Source organism: Quercus suber, unplaced genomic scaffold (assembly GCF_002906115.3).
Source record: "Quercus suber isolate HL8 unplaced genomic scaffold, Cork oak 2.0 scaffold_192, whole genome shotgun sequence".
NCBI classification, from domain to species: Eukaryota; Viridiplantae; Streptophyta; class Magnoliopsida; order Fagales; family Fagaceae; genus Quercus; species Quercus suber.
The window spans coordinates 998,681-1,018,872 of NW_027069650.1; the positions used below are offsets into that span (position 1 = coordinate 998,681).

Below are 20,192 nucleotides of genomic sequence, written 5' to 3' on the forward strand. Positions count from 1 at the left end.
AAATGCCATAAACATATAAAAGTCCATATTTTGCATACCAAATCATATTAGGAATTTCATGCAACTCCATCAAATATAATTTAGGCCTAAATGCAAAAATATCATAAGCTGGGTTAGTTGCAAAAACACCGATTTAAATACTTCCTCATAACTCCTTGAAGTTTCTATATCAGCCAAATTGACCCATAGAATTAACTTGCATTAACTCTTATAGACCCAAAAAAAAAAAAACAATCATGTAACCATTATGTGATCAATAGTTTAGTAGCTTGAATTAGTTAGTGATTCTTCTTAATGTGGTCATGCGATTTTTTCTTCCATAAGAGTTAATGAAAGTTAGTCCCAATGGTCAATTTGGAGGATATGAGGAAGAATTGAAATCCCAAAGGGTGTTTTTGCAATCGGCTAAAACCCCTAGGGGTGTTTTTTCATTTTAGCCAATAATTTATACTTGAAAAGCCTAAATTGATCCCATACCCCAGTCTTGTACATGTTCCTATTAGTTTGGCTAAATGGGTCGAGTCAGGTCAAATAAAATTAAAATAGAACATTTATAATAAAATTTAACAAAGTTTAAGAATAGTTAATAGAACACTTTTATTATTAATTTAAATATATAATTAGGTCAGGTTTGGGTATGTAATGAGTAAACCCATACTCATCCCAAACCCTACCAATTTAAAAATGAAAACTCAAACCCATTTAAAAATTTCTAACCCATACTATTAAGGTTGGATTAAGCCGGAAAACCCGTTAAACTTGACCCAATGCCATCCCTTCGCAAAAAACATGATTTCAAAAGCCCTTTTTATTTCAAGAAAAATATATATATTTTGTTAGAAGATCAAGAAAAATATTTAAATGAAGTATTTTGTATAACAAATATATACAATATTGTTTTCACGTGCTACTTCTTTTTCTTTTTCTTTGGGAAGGTGGAGGGGGAAGATGTGATTTGAGAGATAGGAAAAATAGAGTATGCCATTAAGTGAAAAGCTCATTTAACTTCTCACATGTATGTTGGTCCTTCACTTGGGGATCTCATATATATGCAAGTGAGACTTTCATAATTAGTAATATACATAATACATGTAATGTTACAAGAACGTATGAGTCTTTTAAAAAATCATTTTTGCCACGATATTAAGTACCATGAAGCTTTCTCAACCAAAAAAAAAAAAAAAATTACTATGAAAGATACATGTTTTCTACCATTAAAAGTATAAAATGTTTCCCATTACACTTTAAAAATCCTTCAATTTGAGTATTAAGAAATCAAATTCTTTATGTATTTTTCACAAAAACGAGTAAAGTTATAAATTTGGAAACAATTCATAATAAATTCCATAATTTATTTTATATCATTTTCAAGTTTTTTTTTTGAGAGATATCATTTTCAAGTTAAACAATAAAGTATACGAAGAAATGATTACTATATGATTTTTAATTCTAATAATAATAATTTTATGAGTTTAACAAAACTCCACAGATGATCACTTTAGGGTTAATATATTTTACGTGCACAATGTGTATGTATCTACGCATTGTTTATAGATATATGGAAATATATATATATATATATATGTTAGTTATAAAATTTGCCTCATCTTAAGTCAAATTCTAGCTTTGCTTGTTTATTAAAGTAAAAACTAGTATTATATAATAATGACAATGTAATCAAAGTCAATGCCTTACAATTATCATTCTCACAAAAAAAAAAAAAAAACCCTTACAATTATAAATCTACTCGCTATAAGGTTAATAATTTCTTCATTATATTAGAAAGGTTGAACTTTGTCGCCATTTATCCATCATTTTCAACCTGAACAACTTCCCTTGGGGCCTAGAATATTTATCGATTCAAGAAAAGTAATAAAGGTTCATCCAAAGGAAACTTTGTGACCATTTGACAGCAGCCATCGCATTCTCATTACTCATTGGCCGTGTTCATGAATTTTAGAGAGCATACCGTATTATATGGCCTCAAAACAAGTTATTTAATTACTTTGAAATAAAAATGATGACGGAGATGATGGCTCCTCGACAAGTTTGTGATGGGATTGTGATGGGAAGAAAAGATTGAAAATACAAAACCCTTTGTATATAGGATTAAAAATTTTATGGATCAATGATAACACAGGTTAGCAAAGTTTTTTTTTTTTTTTTTTTTTTTATTTGCTTGAGGTTAGCAAAGTTGTTGCATCTTGCAAGTAGTAATCGATCAACTATTTGATGACAACAAAATAGTATTTTACCCAAAAATGAATTTGACAGGAAATCTAGAAAAGTGAATAGAGGAACCGGTGGTTGGGGTTTGATGTCATGAATTTTAGCTTCATACCAAGGAAATGTGACCCTCCAAATTGGGATGTAGGAGTAGAACCAGCACTAGGCTCCAAATTGGATAAAGGACCAGCATCTACTTCTTTTGCCATGTATAACATTGTGATTTCTCAAACACACAAATCCCACTGATGCTTCTTATTTCAGAGTCTGCATAACATAATATAATACAGATATGGCACGTAAGCCTTATTAAGACATTTTTCTTTTGATTTGTCTTATTTAGACATTTTTCACTACAGACAACAACCATATATATACAAAAACATGACCAATCTTTTGCCAAGGGCTTATAGTGAATTTTACAGGGTTATAAACAGGGTAACATCAGGTAATTTTTTAGTACCTGGAGTTGCAGAAAATTCATTTTTCTGGCTCAATAAACTTGCTGCAATCCATGCCCTGGCCAGAAAATGCCTCCGCAAGCTTTGGCAAGAGCTTAGCAAGCATTATTTTGAACCCAGTAGAACTTCCCCTTAAATTTTTGCCCTCAGTCTTTCCACATCCAAGAGCACATCCCACTGGAGCTCCTTCCATATATGCCTTACAAGCCATTAGAATATTCTGAGAGCGTCTCCTGAAGTGTTCCTCCACTAGTGCCTCAAAATTCTGTACCAGTAAAAGTTAACCCTTATAAAATTAAATGTTTAGTTTTTCCAAAGACAAATTCAAAGGTTCTAAATAGCATCATTCTCTTTTGAAATAGCAGGGTTATGTCATGTAAGTGGCTTTTTTTTTCTTTTTTTCTTTTTTTTTTTTGTGTGTGCGCGCGCGCGTGCGCGTGTGAATATGCAATTGGAGTCCTTGCAAACAATAGCTATTGAATCATCCAATATTTCATTTGTTGAAATCAAGGCAGTGATACCATGCATGAATTGTGGATACTCATTTCAATGTTTAGTGGATACAAGGCAGTGAAATCAACACTTATAAAATTAAATGTTTAGTTTTTCCAAAGACAAATTCAAAGGTTCTAAATAGCATCATTCTCTTTTGAAATAGCAGGGTTATGTCATGTAAGTGGCTTTTTTTTTCTTTTTTCTTTTTGTGTGCGCGCGCGCGCGTGCGCGTGTGAATATGCAATTGGAGTCCTTGCAAACAATAGCTATTGAATCATCCAATATTTCATTTGTTGAAATCAAGGCAGTGATACCATACATGAATTGTGGATACTCATTTCAAAAGCTACATGCTGAAGTATAATAAAATATATTATAAATCAGATAAAAAAAATTTATTTGATGGAAATATAGCACTCCAAATTATGGCTATTATTTTTTCATTTATTGTGGTCCGGACTCCAAAGGTAATTATCACAATTGCTGCCAACCACTACATCCATAGATTGAAATGAGATTTGAGAATTGATTATCGTACCTTAGGTGGCTTCTGTAGTAGGTATAGCATGGACTTGCAGGTGCCAAGGAATGCGTTTTCATTGTAGCTCACTGAGTTTTTCTCTCCTTCAGCTCTTCCAATCTGCTTATCATATCCAGCCTCATTGAAATAAGGCTTCTCATTAAGCACAAGGGCCTGGAGGGAGAGAAGAACCTGAAGAATAGTTGAGCTCCCTGGATTCCATGCTTCAGAGCCTGTACCCGTCCATGTATTGAGAAGACTCAGACAGACCTTTCCAGATTCATACAAGTTAGGGTTAACTCGAAGCCCACCCGAATTGTAGTGCACCGACTGCATAGGATATCATGTCACAACAGCATAAGATTCTGTTCAAATATAGAGTGCCAATTCTTTTCATGAATGATTTATGAGTATGTGTGGATACAGAATAAATTTACAGAAAAAACAGAAATTGCAGTGGAAATTTTGTTTTGGCACTATTGAGGTATTAAATCAAGCATAAAAGCAGATTATAAGCATGGGAAAACAGTGAGAAAACTTACAGGTGGTTCATGTGGATACTCAAGAGGAAGGGAAATGTCAAAGAAAAAAAGGCCATCATGATATGGAGTTCCAGGGGCACCAACAATGGCTGCCCGCAGTAGATCCATCCTTCCCTCAAAGACACGGACATAGATTGTTTCTGTGAGGTCACAAAAGGTATAATAAGTAGTAGCAGTGTAGCACAGTGAATCAGGTTATAGAACTCGCATAATAATTTCCCCTTGAGATATTCAGCATGTTATTAACTCAACTCAGAGATATAACTGACCATAGGTTCCACCCAAAATAGATAAAGTGCTTACCAGGGAGATTTTTCTCTAGAATGCTCCATTCTTGCTGAATCTTCTTTAACCAACTGCTTTTCACCTATAAGTGGATAAAAAAAAAAGGGATGAATTCCAACCGTTTGAACATATTGCTTTTTATATTTAGAAGATTTAAGTTGTGTTTCTTGCCTGAGACAATGCCAACCCTTTGCCAACACCAAGAAAGTGATGGTCTGAGCAATCACCAACCATATCAAACTGCCTAAACAGATCAGAGTTCTCGCTAGCTGTTGAAAATAGAAGAACATCATTATCCTTATCCAGAGTCTCTTCCACCTCATGATCTAAACTTGTGTGTCTGGATGTGTGCAAAAGATCAGAAGTTTCCAGTACTTCTTTCTCATGGAGACTCCCAGATTCATTTCCATCTCCAGAATTAAGGACAGATACAACTGGGCATGACAGTGAAGTTGAGCCAATGGATCCAAATAGGCTTGCTGAAATGCTCGTGAAAAACCCAATGGCAGCTTTAGGTAGGAAAAAGGAACTAAACTCCCATAAATGTCTTTTGTAATTCTCACCAGAGCCATCAGAATCGAACAAATCCTGAACAATAAAAGTCATTTGGTTTTCTGTGAGACAAATCCAGATGATACAGGGTTCTTCTTACTGACTTCCGGAATCACTGGACTAGTATAAGAATTAACACAAACTCAATAATGTTTTTAGGATCTTTCATTTAAAGTCACTAGATAAGGAAAAAAAAAATTCGAGCAGCATTAAGGTGCCAGTAAATATGGTTAGTTGAGTCTCTTGGTCATCATATGCCAGGGATTCAATTCTAGCTTCCACCAAAGGCCTTGAAGGGGACAGCTAACCTCATTATGTAGCCTGGCTGAGCTAGTTATGTAGCCTACAGGCCAAGGTGGCCATTCCAAAGATAAACAGAAGCACACAAGATGCCAGAGTAAGCATTTTTATGTTCTATTTCTTTCAATTGTAGCCTACAGGCCAAGTGGCTGTACAATTTCCAGTCTACTTTTATGTTCCTTTTTCATACAATTTAGCAGCAATCAAACAGAATGGTAATGAAACTTGCATATACTTAGCAGATAAGAAGTCCTAAATCATATTGAATCTCCTCATGATGAAAATGTGTCCTAATTTGAATATTCAAAATTAAAAAAATTTGCCAATTAATGTTTACTTATAATTTTTTTTTTTTTTTATATATATATTGCCAATTAATGTTAAATATGGAAAATATTCAACAATACCCTCAGGGGCAAAGTTTTGAAGTGCGGAAATACAAATTTTTCATTTTTCGACAGAATGTTGCTCATTTCTCTAGACGAGCTTAATCCCGAGTTAGCATAGAATTCTTACAAAATTTTAACATTCCCTGACTCTTCCACAGATTTCCACATTAAAATCTATCTTAAATTCTTATATCTAAAATATGGTTGTTATCCGTTAATTCCAGGGCCTGAACTGTCACCATAAAAATTTGAACATTGTTTCAAAACTACATCAGAGAGAGAGAGAAGATGACTTTACCTTTCCTTTATGGTTATGAGATTGTTTTTCATGTTCAATAATCTCTTGATTTGATTCCTCAACATTTTCTCCATAAAGCACATGGGTAGTGGTTGAATCTTCAACTTTATCAATGCGAAATATTTCATTAGGTGCAACCTGTAACCATGCACAACAAAGAATTTGAAGAACTTGATGAACCTGTACTGGATACTACCCAGTTATGGATGAAACAGAAATAGCTAGCAATCCAAAAAGGAGTTTCAAAAGAAGCTGAAGTTGGCTGCATATCAAAGCATTCTTACTTTGTGCAGTTATCTGGACTACCAACTACATCCTACATCTATCTCCAAACCCCTGCATCTCATTGGAAGCTGGAATCATGCTGACACGCTAACGAATCACTGCCTAGTGATGAATGAAATGAGAATAGACACTCATCTCTCATAATTGGTATCATAATGGGCTAAAGTTTGTAGCATAACAATACAATCCAATCTAGTTTTAACATATCCTATTTGCCTACCATAACTGCCAGAACCTTTGATGAGAATCAACAAGCATTAAAGGATTCATTGCATGTTCCAGTTGGGCCTATTACTAGAGTAAAATCCAAGAAGATCAAAGAAGCACTTAATGGGCTGATTCAAGAGATTTGGGCTGATTCTAACTCAGGACATTCCAAGCTTGACCCAAAAGAAGATGAAGGCGTAATAAATTTAATCCAAGCTATTGAGGGCTGATCTGGCTTAATTTGGTGTGATTTATGGTGTGGATTAAAGGCTGATTGACTTTCCAGCTCCATACCAATTAATAGATATTTTCCTATTCTAGAGTTGCTAATTTTAGACCAAATCCACCTTAATTTTAGGCTTCTATTATTTAGAACGTTTTTTTAACTATTTTCCTATTTTGGAGATGCTAATTTCAGACCAAATCAACTTTAATTTAGGCTTTTATTATTTAGAACGTTTTTATATTTTCCTATTTTCAGTCATATCTTATAAATAGCATGCACTCATTGTATTGGAGGGAATTATTGAATATAAAAAAAAAAAAAAATGTGAGTTGTTGCTTCTTCTCTTAGTTCTTCAAAAACTGTGAACTTATCAAGAATTCTTCCTAGTGGCATTCAAATTTTAAACCTTCGGTTCATGATTCAGTTATAATCTTTGGGTTAGGGTCTGTTACTTATACCTTTAGTTCGCGTTTCATTTATAAACATTGGGTTAGGGTTTCTATCAAAATCTGAATTTTAGCTTTCTTGGGCAAGTATTCCAATATTATTTGTTGGGTCTCAAGGCGTGTTGATTGAGGTTCGCATCATTTGGTATCAGAGCACAGGTTCCAAAATCAAGTTTACTATCCCTTTATCTTTTGTTTCCTATTATCATTCTATCTTGTTCCGTTTGTGTTCTCTATTCCTTGTTCTTATTTTGTGATGTGCACTGGGTTAAAATCGTGCACCAAGTTTCCAAAAAAAAAAAAAAAAAAAAAAAACGTAAAAAAAAGAAAAAAGAAAAAAGAAAAAAAAGAAGAGACTTTAGAAAAGAAATAGAAAAAAAAAAAAAGTTTGTAGTTCCAGTTCTCTCAAACCAAAATATTGTCTTCTTTTGTCCTCTTCCTTTGATTTATTGTTTCTGTAATATTTTCTTGCCGTCGGTATTAGTTTAAATACTACAAGTTGAATTTCTTGATCAAGTTTATTAGTTTAATGAAGAATTAAAAAGGGGAAGCTACGAGTGGAAAAAGGCAAGAGAGTGTGAGACTAATATCGGAAAAAAACCAATTTAAGAGTGAAACACGAGTGTGAGTGACATAATTTAAGTGCAAACACATGAGGGAATGTTGATTAATCATGATTACATTAGCCTCTTATACAATCAACAATGTCAACCACAAATCAATGAGTACATACAGATATAGGTAAAAACAATTAGGATAATTGTACATCATACCTTGGTTGCAGAACCAGTAGCCCATTTCACCTCCACAGCACCATCTTTGAAGCCTGTAACAAGGCCAATACATGATAGGTACTGATTTTGATTCTTGCTGCAGTTATCACCTTTCAAAGCAGGAGCCTCACTCATGCCAGTTTCTGAGTTTACATGATCTTTATCAGCTGGAACACCAAACTGGTTTTGGATTAATCTGAACACAACATCACCAAAACAGTAGGAAAAGTCTGGGTGCTCAATCAATTCATAAGCACTCAAAGTTTCCTCTGTCCCATCTCCATCCAAATTGTTTGCTTCAGTCATAGCAAGAATTTTCCACTGTACCTTTACAGTTCGCTCCTTTGCATCTGCAGACAGCACAACACCCCATTTGCGGCTGCTAGACATGTGTGGATCATCAAAAGTACCCTTTTCCAGAACAAATTGTTCAGGACAGAATTCATAAATGTTTACTACACTTATAGGGAGTAGATTTTGGGAATCAAGTCCAAAGGAGTGGTTACCATCTTGCCACACAACATCAACTTTAGTCCGTGTCTTCACAATAACAAAGATTTCCTCTACATTTGAACTAAGGTGTGTTCTCTGAAATCCTCTTGCTAAGTTCTCATGCTCTTTCCCAGTAGATGTGTTAAGAAATGTTTGGTCCATTACACCCTTACTGTCAGCACTTGGAAGCATGCACCAGTCACCAAGCTGCCAGTTTGTATATGGAAAACATGCCAACAAAGTCAAGTTTTTTGAATCCTGCAAACATGGTGGAGCAGGCAAACTCAAATCACAACCCATGGGAGCAGATGCAAGCCAATCCACATACACCAAACCTGCTTCAACTGAAAAAACAGTTCCTTCATCTTGATTTCTCCTCCAAGTGCCGCATAACCATTTAGCTGGTTTGGAAACATTTAAGAGCCCAACCCGCACTCTCTGTCCTGGATAGTATGGGTACTGTGAGTCATACAGTAGATTGGGAGAAAGTGGCAGTAGCTTCTCTTGATCCATGGCAGTGACTTCACACTTTGCTCCATCATCAAAGATGACTGTGACTTTGTCAACTACTTTATCTACCCTTCCCAGCCAAGGCCCACAAACCACATAATCCCCAACTGAAATGGAGCGAATCTTTAAAAGTGTCTGGGAATTTACATTTTTCAATATTTTTCCCTTAACACTCTCCAAATCTACCAACATATCAACGCCTACCACTCTGCCCATCTGTCCAGATGGGTCTGTTACAGAGCACACCAAATCCCCATGAAAAAATCCCCTCTCAAATGAGAGAAAATCATCAATTTTCTCAATGCTCTCCTCAAGGCTTGACAAAATGCTCCTAGCCTGCCCACCGTACAAGTATTCGGTTTCCTCCTGATCCTCACTACTACCACTCTCACTGATACTCTCCCAATCAGACTCACTAGGGAACACATCCATGATGCCTATTGGAAGATTTTAGCAAAATTAGTCTAAAAGCAATAACACAAACACAAGAATAAAAATATCATAATAATGGCAACAACAAAGAAAATTTAGTACGAAGAGATATAACAAAATTAAAACCAACAGTTAACCACATTGCTATTCATTAAAATTGAACAACTTTTACTATCTTTGTCCTCAAAAATGAAAAGTTCAACTACTTTATTTATTTTTAGATTGCACCAATATAACAATAACTGCAATGAAGAAATAGCAGTAGGGATAGAGAAAGGTCCATTGATTCTCACCTCTTTAAACAAAATGGAGAACCCAACACTTGTGTCACTCGTAATTTGAACTTATGACCTTACTACGTACTGCTTTAAGGATCTTCAGTTTGTAGTCGGTTCCTCAGGACGATAACAAACAGTAAAATAATATATGTTCCAATTGATGCAAATAAGTGTCAATAACTCCAACAGATAATGTAGACTGATAAAACTGGAGATCTGATGCCAAAGGAGATTTGCCCAAAAGGGATAACAGGAGTCAAGTTATGACCCCTAAATGCCAAAGGAGATTTGCCCAATAAATGGACTGAAGTTCCACCAGATGAAACTTCTGGAGAATTTCCAAACACAGAAGAGCCAAAAAGCTACAACTGCCAGATAAAATCTACCCCACGGAGGGGGGTGAACAGCCTGAGAATTAGAAAGTAAAAACAAATCCAGAAGGAGATCTTCCAATAGCAAGTATGGAATTCCAGGTATGATGACAAATGAGACTTGTGCAACCAAAAAGCTCTCCTCCAATATTCACCGCCAAGGGAAGTCACCGAACCAAAGGAAAATTTAGTAACTATTGCCAAAGGAGATTTGCCCTAAAGAACTGAATCTTCACAAACTAGAAGAATTTTTTTTTTTTTTTTGAAATAAATATTGCCAAAGGAGATTTGCCCCAAAATGAAGCCAAAGTTTCTGTCAGGTTTATCTATGCCAAAGGAGATTTGCCTCCTGCAAAGAGTTTGATTTACCAACAGAAATTCAGGGTCAGAATTAGGTCAGTACAAGCCACCCAACAGAAAAACCATCCTTAGACATATCTAGAAACTTGACTGACATCAACTTAACCACGGATCATGCGTCTCTGAGAGAGCTACCTCAACAATCATTTTATATGGCCAACACTCAAGAAAGCTTCTCTAAGTAGCTTAACATCACAATTGAACCTGTAGCACACATCTAAAACAACTTGGAAACAAATTGGATGATGTCTTTGAGAGAACTATCAACATAACCGTTTTTCAGTGCCAAAAGGCAGGAGAGCTTCTCTAACCAGTTTAACATTTCCACAGAACCTGCAAGAACACCACCTGTTAATAAGTACCTAAAACTTTTCAGTATCAATAGAAAATAGAAGCAGAAAATCTAAGAATCCAGCATTGATTGTCTAATTTTTGGCTCCTTTCTTACGAAAGTATACTCAACAAAATTAATCAGAGGTGCAACAAAATGGTCATACAATTAGATGAAGAAGAAATCAGAAGAAGTGGATTTAAAAACATAAATTGTTAAGTATTGTATTTCCAGTAACTGAAAAGAATAGCATCTAATAATAGGTGGATTTCATCACAGCAAAAAACTGCATTTTGTACACACACAACTGAATGAAAACCAGTATATTCTTAAATTTTTTTTTTTCAGAGGCATATATTCTTAAAAATATGACTCTAAGATGTGCTTTTTTCCTTCATAGTTAAATAATTTGATTAGAGGTTCTCCTTTATGAACAATGGATGTGAAAAAGTGTTAAACTCTATTTCAATACATTGAAGTGATTGAACTTTACAGAGAAAACATCAACCTGAAGAGAGAGAGAGAGAGAAAGCAGCATCATGCAGTCTGACAAAATTCAAAATTGGTACTTCACTTCAACTGATGAATTTGAATCTGATGGATTTTTCATAGAAGGGTTTGATTTCATCTCCAGGGTGCACACGCGAAGTTTTAGATTATAGACTGGTAAGAGAAAGAAGAGCAACCATTGAACAAAAAATTACTGTAATTCAACCAAGCAATTTGAGGAACAAAAGTGAAACATCATCTTTAACATAATCATTTCAAATTCATGTATCAACAAGGGTCCAAGTATGTCATCCACATGATTTTTTTTTCTTTTTTTCCTTTTAAGATTGTGATTCTCAGTTCTCATACTTTCAAGCATTGTGAACTGAAGATTAAACTCCATATCGCTTGCTCCAAACTTTTCAAATCCAAACGAAACCAAAAAGATATTCGAATCCCAGAAGCCATCGATTTCTTTAAGAATTGGTTTACAAACAAACCTAATTTCCAAAGAACATGAGAAACTACACACCAGAAATTGCGCCTCTCAAGAAGCGCAAATCCCATGAAAGAGTTCAAATTTTTCAAAAGTAATATTGAAAAATAACATCTTACACCAACACCTTATAACAAATGATCACAAAGAACCATACTCCAAATTTGTGCCCCACAAAAATTCAAGTCCCACGAAAAATAAATTTTTTTTTTTTTTAACTAAAAATATTTCCAATAATTTCTGTAATATTGCCCCAAAGCTTGATGCTGAATTTTGAGGAAACAAAAAAGTTATACAAGATTACTAACAATAACAAGAGCAAAAATTTATCAACCCCACAAACGAACAAAAATGACAGTTTGAAAAAAGACTGAATGAATGACAGAAATTGCAGAGTAAAAGAACTGTACCATTTGCAGCCTATGGTATTCATCATAAAAAACCCAGAAAATCCGCAAAAGCTGATCAGAGGAAGTCGACCCAGAACATAACTGACTGAAACAAAGTGTTCCCAGTTGATTTTTCGCTTAGTTGTTCACAATTTCAAGACTCGCTTTGTTTGTGAGCCAAGAAAACCATCAGTGTATTAGTAAAAGAAAGAAGGAAGGAAAGGAAAAGCTGGGAATTCAGAGAGGAATGGCTCCTCTCTGAACCTGGCTTTTCACTTCATACCCGACCCCCCAAATCATTAGAACTCTGTTTGTGTAACTCTAACTCTGTTTGTGTTTGTATGGTGGCTGGTATGGCACTGTTTTGTTGGCTCTCAGAAACGTTGGAGCTGATGAAAGGGCTGCGTTTGTTTCACATCCAATAAGGAGTGAGTGTGTGGGAGAGTCTATAAATTATGGATACACGGGTACAAGAGAAAAAAGAATATACCAACACACAGTATCACACTCAACACTTTTAACGCTCATAGACATACGCATATACTTGAGGCTTGTACAACTTAACCCTTCCTTTTCAAAATTACCTGTCTGCCCTTCATGTGTGCCACCATTGAATTACATCTCTCACCATTTTAATGCCCAAAACAAAGAGGACGGTTACTACTATAGTATTATTATTTTTTAAATTAATATATGATTACCTTCTCAAAAAAAAAAAATTTAATATATGATTTCCCCTTTAGAGGTCTAGGCTACTAGCCTACTAGTTACTTAGATAAGTAAGTTGGTTGTGGATTTGACTGTGGTCCCATAATTAATAGGGTAAATTATAATTGAATTTTACACTTTGAAATTTAAGAAATTAGATTTTACATCTTGGGGTTTGGTTCTATTGGCAAAACTCCACCTCATGTTAGTGACATGTTGGCGTGCTAATGTGTTTATTTTTTGCCCAATCAATCCTAAAAAGACGTTGTTTCACTTAAAACAAAAAGAAGAGTTGGCAGAGTCGGCAAAGTCGTTTCACCCAAATTGGAAACACAAAACACTAGTGCCAGTATGACACCATTTCAGCAACTCAAACTATTCCCATCCAATTAAGTTGATGATACCTGAGCCCTCTAATCTCTCTCTCTCTCTCTCGATTTATCTATACTATAAGTTGATGATGATGAACATTTACTAATCTTTCTTTCTCTAAAAGAATTGGAATTTGATGTGTTTTGTATGTGTGTCTTTTGCTAGCCAAGGCTTTGGTGATTGGATCGGAAGAGGGGTGCACATTACCTTGGGAATGGTTGAATTAGGGGTAATGTCAACATGGCTATGCTTATGCATATTGTGGATACCTGAGGACCGAGGATAAAGTTAAAGGGTCACAACATTGGCCTGAGGACTGGGGATGAAGTTGAAAGGTCGCAGCGTTGATGTGGGAATGCTACAAACCACGGGACTGAGGAAGGAAGCCAGCCGAGGAAGAGAAGAAATGAATCATGGTATTCTGTGGTATTCTAAGTGGGAACTAGAGTTTAGAGAGCATGGAAGTCAATGGCCAGTAGGGAAGCTTCTGGTCTGGTGTAGCCAGTGGCATCCGCCTTAAATGGTAGACAACAATTTTATCAGCCACATTGATGAGGAAGTGACCTGAACAGTGTAAGCCACAGCTAAGCAGATTCCTACCACCATCTTCTTCAGATGTGAAAGGTAATAAGTGTTAGGAAAGGAAGGGGGTTAGGTGAAAATGGATGGTGAGGATGAGATGGGGGTAGAGGTATATAAGGAAAGGGAAGAGCACTGAACAAGGGGATCGGAAAAAGAGAAAAGAGAGAAAATGAAGAACATTGAGAGAGAGGAGTGAACAGTATTATTTTTTATACAAATTCAGTCTCCTTGGGAGCATTGCTGTAGAGTTGATACTCTTTCGCTTGGGAGTACAAACTTTATTTTTCCTTGTAATTGTCATCGGGCAGAGCCCTCTGTTGTTGTTCTTACCCTCATCTTACAAATTTCATTTATTTGGGCCAAGTTCGAAAGGCTTAACCCATTACTCTCATTGTCACCAGGTTTGGAGTTCCTCACACACTAATCTCAGATAACGGTTTTCAATTTGACAGTAAAGCCTTCTACAGATATTGCAGGGAGTTAGAGATTAGGAATGGGTATTCTACACTTGCTTACCCTCAGGGGAATGGGTAGGCCAAGGCCACTAACAAAGTTATAGTGGCCAAGCTGAAGAAAAGATTGGACGATGCTAAGGAAAAATGGGTGGATGAATTGCCCCACATGTTATGGACCTATCGTACTACACCATGAAGATCAACGGGGGAGACCCCTTTTTCAATGACCTATGGGTCAGAAGGAGTAATCCCCCTTGAATCTGGGTTCCTAACTCTAAAAACGGATCAATTCAACGTTGAAAAGAATCACCATTTACTCCTAGACAGCCTGGATCTGGCCGAGGAAGGACGAGAGGTAGCAACGGCAAAGATGGCTTACTACCAACAGAAACTTAAACAAAGGTATGACAAAGGGGTGAGAGCCAGGCCATTAGCTCGAGGAGACTTGGTCTTGAGAAAGGTGGTGGGGACGGCCAAGAACCTTGCTTAGGGCAAGCTGGGTCCTAACTAGGAAGGGCCATACAAAATCACTTCCATTGCTGGCATTAGGGCCTACTATCTAGAAGATTTGGATGAAAAAGTAATTCTTCGTCCTTGGAATGTAAACAATTTACGACGTTATTATTATTAATAAATTCTATTGTCATTCATATCTTGCTTGGTTATATCTTGTTATGGGTGTATTTGTTGAAACATTGCAAAAATACTCTAAGTGTTAAACAGAACTTAGGCCTTGTCTGGTGCCTCGGGTTATAAGCTTAGGGTAAATTAACATTAAAAAAAACAGAACCTAGGCCTTGTCTGACTCCTTGGGTCACAAGCCTAGGGTAAATTAACATTGCCAAAATACTCTAAGTGTTAAACAGAACTTAGGCCTTGTTTGGCTCCTTGGGTCACAAGCCTAGGGTAAATTAACATTACAAAAATATTCTAAGTGTTAAACAGAACCTAGGCCTTGTCTAGCTCCTCAGGTTATCAACCTAGGGTAAAAATGTACAAGAATTAAAAAAAAAAAAAAAAAAAAAAAAAAAAAAAAAAAAAAAAAGAAGAAGAAGAAGAAGAAGCAAATAAGAGTAACTTCAAAACTTTTTTCATTAAACATATGAGAACTAGGGTACAGAGGAGAAAAAGAAAGGGCACTATATGTACAATGGCCCATTACAAAATTACCTATGTATCTCTTAGGCTAGGGCTACGCTAGGTTGTTGGCTCCTTCTCCTTAGCTCCTTTTTTTTTTCTTGCTCTTTATCCTTCTTTTTCTTCTTCAAAGGCACCCCCTCAGCCACTTCCCCCTTAGGCTCCACCTCGAACACAACATTTGGAGGTGGCAGCTAGGGGTGTGCAAACTATCACCGGAGCCGACAACACCGACCGGCACCGATCCTCCGGCACCGCCACTGGCACCGACCGACGGAGCCGATGCCGGCGATCGGAACGCGAACGGAGCTCCGATGCCGGTGCGGTGAGAACGTCGGAGAAGCAAAGCGCACACCGAGTAGAGCCGAACCGAACGATACAAACTAAGAGAAATATTTTCAGTTCAGATAAAGGGTACGGCGTCGTTTAGGTGTGTAGCTATTTTAAATTTTTTTGTAAAAGTCATCGTATTGGGTTATTAAAAAAAAAAAAAAAAAACAAAACTGCACCGTTTAATGTAGGTTTTCAGAAACATACCTCAGTAACCACAAACCTGACCCTACTATAAATTCATCCTATTCACTGCTGGGACCCTTAACTCTCTCTCTCGCTCTCAGTCGCCTCGCCTCTAGCCCCTCGCAGAAGCAGCAGCAGCAGCAGCTCCCCGCGGCAAACCACGGTAAGCCTGAGCCATGAGCCCCTTTCTTTTGGTTTTAATGGAAACTGAGAGAGATTGTGTTTGATTGTTTGTAGATGTGCCGTGCGTGTGAGTGTGACTGTGTGAGTTGTTGACTACTTCTTGTTCAATGCTCAGTAGGGAAGTGGAACTTAGAGACTTAGAGAATAGAGATAGAGCTAACTGTTAAGAGACTGAGATGGAGATTGGAGTTAATCAGTTAAGGCGTGCGTGTGTCTGTCTGTTGAGTGTTGACTGAGTTAATCTATTTAATTATTTATGCGTGTGAGTGTGAGTTGTGCGTGTGAGTGACTGTGTGAGTTTGTGAGGCACTGATGGTGTGCCGTGTGCGTGTTGTGAGTTGTGCATCGTTATTTATTTATTGAGTTTTTATTTAGTTAGTTATTTATTTATTTAATTTAGTTTTTACTTTTTGGTGCGTTGACTCAGTTTAGTTAATTTATTTAGTTAGTTTTTCGTTATTTATTTATTTATTTAGTTAGTTTTTAGTTATTTATTTATTTAGTCAGTTTAGTTAATTTATTTAGTTAGTTTTTAGTTATTTATTTATTTAGTCAATTGACTGACTCAGTCTACTAACTAGTAAGCACTAACGATTTTTTTTTCTTCAGCATTTTAATTTTTGTGGGAGACGAGATTGAGAGAGTTCACGCTTTCAATCCTTCACCGAGAGGTAATTACTAAACACTCACTATATTCAATATTATGATTTTAAATTTTTAGCACTTAGTAACAAGTAACAACTGCTTTAAGTTTATATATAATTATATATAAAATTAGCTTTTATTTTATATTTATTCAACATAAATATAAAATAAAAGCTAATTCTCTAGTTCTGAATTGTTGTTAATATTAGTGACATGAATTGTTGAGTAATGATTAATGATTAATAATTGTTAGTCGGTTATTGTTTGTTGCCTTGTTGTAACTAAATTGATTAGTTATTGCTATTATTAAATTTGGTTGTGACATTCATTGATTGAAAGTGAGCTATTTGATATTACATTTGTTGGAAAAATTATAATTTGATATTGTTGTGGAAACTTTGTTTTTTTGTTGTTTGGAAATTTTTTTATTAGATGGATGTCGATGCTCCACCTGGATTTGGTGCACCTGGGGACCCTAACCTACCTCCTCCTAGTCCTGGTAGTGTTAACCCTAACCCACCTGAACCTGCAGCACCAATTGGACTTGGTGCATCACTTCCCCCACTATCACCTAAACAAGGTGGTAAGGACCCGTCTATAGTATGGCAACACTTCATTAAGTTGGCTGGTTTTGATCCCAAAAATCCTAGATCTCAATGCAAGTATTGTAAAAATCAATATAAATGTCATGGTAAGAAAAATGGTACTTCGGGCATGTTGCAACACATGAAGGTGTGTAAGAAGTGGCCTTTTCCTCGTGATGATAAGCAAAAAACTTTGTCTTTCCAAGCGAAGAGAGAAGGGGAAAGTGGTTCAAATGTGTTAGTGGTTGCAAATTATAGTGAAGAGAGGATAAGGTTGGCATTGGCAAGGATGATTGTCATTGATGAATTACCTTTTAAATTTGTGGAGCATCAAGGTTTTCAAGAATTTATGGAAATAGTTGAGCCTAGGTTTCCTATTCCCCATCGCACTACCATTGCAAGGGCTTGTATGAAGATTTATTCTAGTGAGGTGGATGTTTTGAGAAGGGCTTTTGTTGGGCAACGGGTTTGTGTGACAACGGATACTTGGACATCCATACAAAACTTGAACTACATGGTAGTCACCGCACACTTCATTGATGGAGATTGGACTTACCAAAAGAAAATCTTGAACTTTTGTCCTATAGCTAATCACAAAGGGGACACTATAGGTAGAGCGGTTGAGTCATGTTTGTTGAAGTGGGGTATAGACCGGTTGTTTACAATCACCGCGGATAATGCTAGTTCTAATGAGGTGGCAATTGATTATGTGAAGAAGAAAACAAAAGAAAGAGATAGTAGCATATTGGGTGGTGAGTTCATGCATATGCGTTGTTGTGCGCATATCTTGAATTTGATTGTGCAAAGTGAGTTGAAGTCCATTCATGAATCAATTGCCAAAGTTCGGAATGCGGTGCGATATGTGAGAGCCTCTCCCGCAAGGTTTGAGAAGTTTCAAGAATGTGTTGAAAATGAGAAAATCAAAACCAAATGTTTGTTGTCCCTTGATGTGCCAACAAGGTGGAATTCCACTTATCTCATGTTAGATTGTGCTTTGAAATTTGTGAGAGCATTTGATAGGTTGGAAGAGGAGGATGGGCATTACAAACTTTATTTTTGTGAAGTAGATGGGAATGGGAAAAAACCCATTGGTCCTCCTAACTATCTTGATTGGGAAAATGTCAAGACCTTTGTGAAATTTCTCAGCATATTTTATGAGGCGACACTTAGATTTTCTGGGTCTTTGTTTGTCACTTCTAATACATACTTCCATGAGCTAATTAGCATTGAAGATCAATTGCAACAGTTGTGTAGTGTTGATGGGGATCCACTTTTGAAGAGTATGGCGGTAGAGATGAAAAAAAAATATGATAAGTATTGGGGAAGTATGGATAATATCAATTTGATGCTTTTTGTTGCTGTTGTTCTTGACCCAAGGTATAGATTGAAGTATGTGAAGTTTTGGTTTAGGGAGTGGTATGGAAAGGACAAGGGGGATGCGATGAGCTCTAAGGTTCGGGATGCATTGAAGAGGTTGTATGTGGAGAGAGTGGGTCAAAATGGAGCTTCGAGTTCTAGTAGTAGTGGTGCTTCATTGTCTAGGGACTCCAAGCCAAGTGTTGGCAATACTTCATTGTCTGATCGCATTAAAAGTTATAATAATAAGTTTAAGCAACACTTGGCGGACGAGGACAGTGTGGAAAGCAAATCTGAGTTGGATAGGTATTTGTTAGAATCTTCTGAGGACCCTGATGTGGAAGATTTTGACATCTTGATGTGGTGGAAAATGAATTCTTCTAGATATCGAGTCCTTTCCCAAATTGCCCGTGATGTGTTGGCTATTCCTGTCTCTACAGTTGCATCCGAGTCTGCTTTTAGTACTGGGGGACGTGTTTTGGATTCGTTCCGTAGTTCACTATCTCCTAATACAGTTGAAGCTCTTATTTGTACCCAAAATTGGTTGAAGGATGCAAAGCAAAAAAGACCAATAAAGCTTCGAGAGTGCATGGATAATGTGGAGGATGTGGATGGTTTTGAGATTGACACTGGTAAATATATGTTCATTTTGTTTGTTGTATATATTAATTGTTTATTTATTTGCTCAATGCTTACGAATCATTTTATTTTAAATGGGATTGTAGAAATTGCATCGGTTTGCCCAATGCCTATGGAGGAGGATCCAAGCACCGTTGTATTGGATGATGATGAGTGATGTGCTGCTCTTTGCTTGGAGTTAGTTAGTAGTTAGTATTATGTAAGTATACTTGCTATTCTCATTCGTTTGTGTTAATTATAAATATTCTATTGTTCATAAACGTTTTATTGTTATTAACACGTGTTTATTTTGTTTTGTTTAGTATTTTGTAGGAGTTCTAGAATGATGCATAGTGCACAGACTTACTGGACAAAGGACTTACAAGAATTAGCATTCTTTTGCCTATATGCTAATTATATCTGTACATGTTATTGGTAGTGGACTTTTCACTAATGATAGTTATTTAGGTATTCATGGGTGGGATTATTATTGGGGATACAAGCAATTAGCATTCTTTTGCCTAAATGCTAATTTAATTTGTATATCTTTTGGCATTTGTGGACAGTGACAAATGGTTCTGTAATACGTTATTAAGTAGATACATTAACGCTTATTGTTATTGACACTGACACACACAGTGACACTAATGATATTATATGCTACATGATAGTATTTTGGGAGTTGAACTCTTATTGAGGCAATTTCAAAATATTTTTGCATGGTGAATGAAACGAAAAAATTTGGATCATTATGTGAACATATGTTTTGCACAGGTTTTGCATAAGTTTGAAACGAAAAATACAGTTTTGAAATTTTGGATCATTATGTGATCATTATGGATCATTATTTGAAATTTTGCACAGGTTTGAAATTTTGGATCAT

At 36.2% G+C, this 20,192-nt stretch overlaps 2 protein-coding genes across 3 annotated transcripts; one reads left to right on the forward strand and one right to left on the reverse strand.

Moving 5' to 3' along the window:
• Positions 1-2,449: 2,449 nt before the first annotated feature.
• LOC111994491 (probable ubiquitin-conjugating enzyme E2 24) lies at positions 2,450-12,642 on the reverse strand. 2 transcript variants are annotated; one of them, XM_065778861.1, is made up of 10 exons: positions 12,175-12,642; positions 11,288-11,442; positions 9,733-10,781; positions 8,006-9,444; positions 6,069-6,206; positions 4,701-5,117; positions 4,548-4,611; positions 4,245-4,384; positions 3,721-4,032; positions 2,450-2,952 (listed from the first exon to the last, which is right to left on the reverse strand). In XM_065778861.1, exons 4-10 carry the CDS (start codon positions 9,437-9,439, stop codon positions 2,707-2,709), a joined length of 2,751 nt encoding a protein of 916 aa, XP_065634933.1. In that variant the 5' UTR covers positions 9,440-9,444; positions 9,733-10,781; positions 11,288-11,442; positions 12,175-12,642; the 3' UTR covers positions 2,450-2,706. The 2 variants fall into 2 exon arrangements, with proteins under 2 accessions (XP_065634933.1, XP_023882145.2); XM_024026377.2 differs by lacking the exon at positions 11,288-11,442.
• A 4,541-nt stretch (positions 12,643-17,183) lies between these two features.
• LOC111987336 (zinc finger BED domain-containing protein RICESLEEPER 2) lies at positions 17,184-19,487 on the forward strand. Its single transcript, XM_065778881.1, has 2 exons — positions 17,184-19,323; positions 19,417-19,487. Exons 1-2 carry the CDS (start codon positions 17,184-17,186, stop codon positions 19,485-19,487), a joined length of 2,211 nt encoding a protein of 736 aa, XP_065634953.1.
• The last annotated feature ends 705 nt before the right edge of the window (positions 19,488-20,192 follow it).

Coding starts and splice junctions, on each gene's coding strand:
- LOC111994491 (XM_024026377.2), bottom strand. CDS start 9,439: ATGGATGTGTTCCCTAGTGAGTCTGATTGGGAGAGTATCAGTGAGAGT. Junction 4,612..4,700: donor AAGGGTTGGCATTGTCTCAG/GCAAGAAACACA, acceptor ATCCACTTATAG/GTGAAAAGCAGTTGGTTAAA. Junction 4,385..4,547: donor TCTAGAGAAAAATCTCCCTG/GTAAGCACTTTA, acceptor GTGACCTCACAG/AAACAATCTATGTCCGTGTC.
- LOC111987336 (XM_065778881.1), top strand. CDS start 17,184: ATGGATGTCGATGCTCCACCTGGATTTGGTGCACCTGGGGACCCTAAC. Junction 19,324..19,416: donor TGGTTTTGAGATTGACACTG/GTAAATATATGT, acceptor ATGGGATTGTAG/AAATTGCATCGGTTTGCCCA.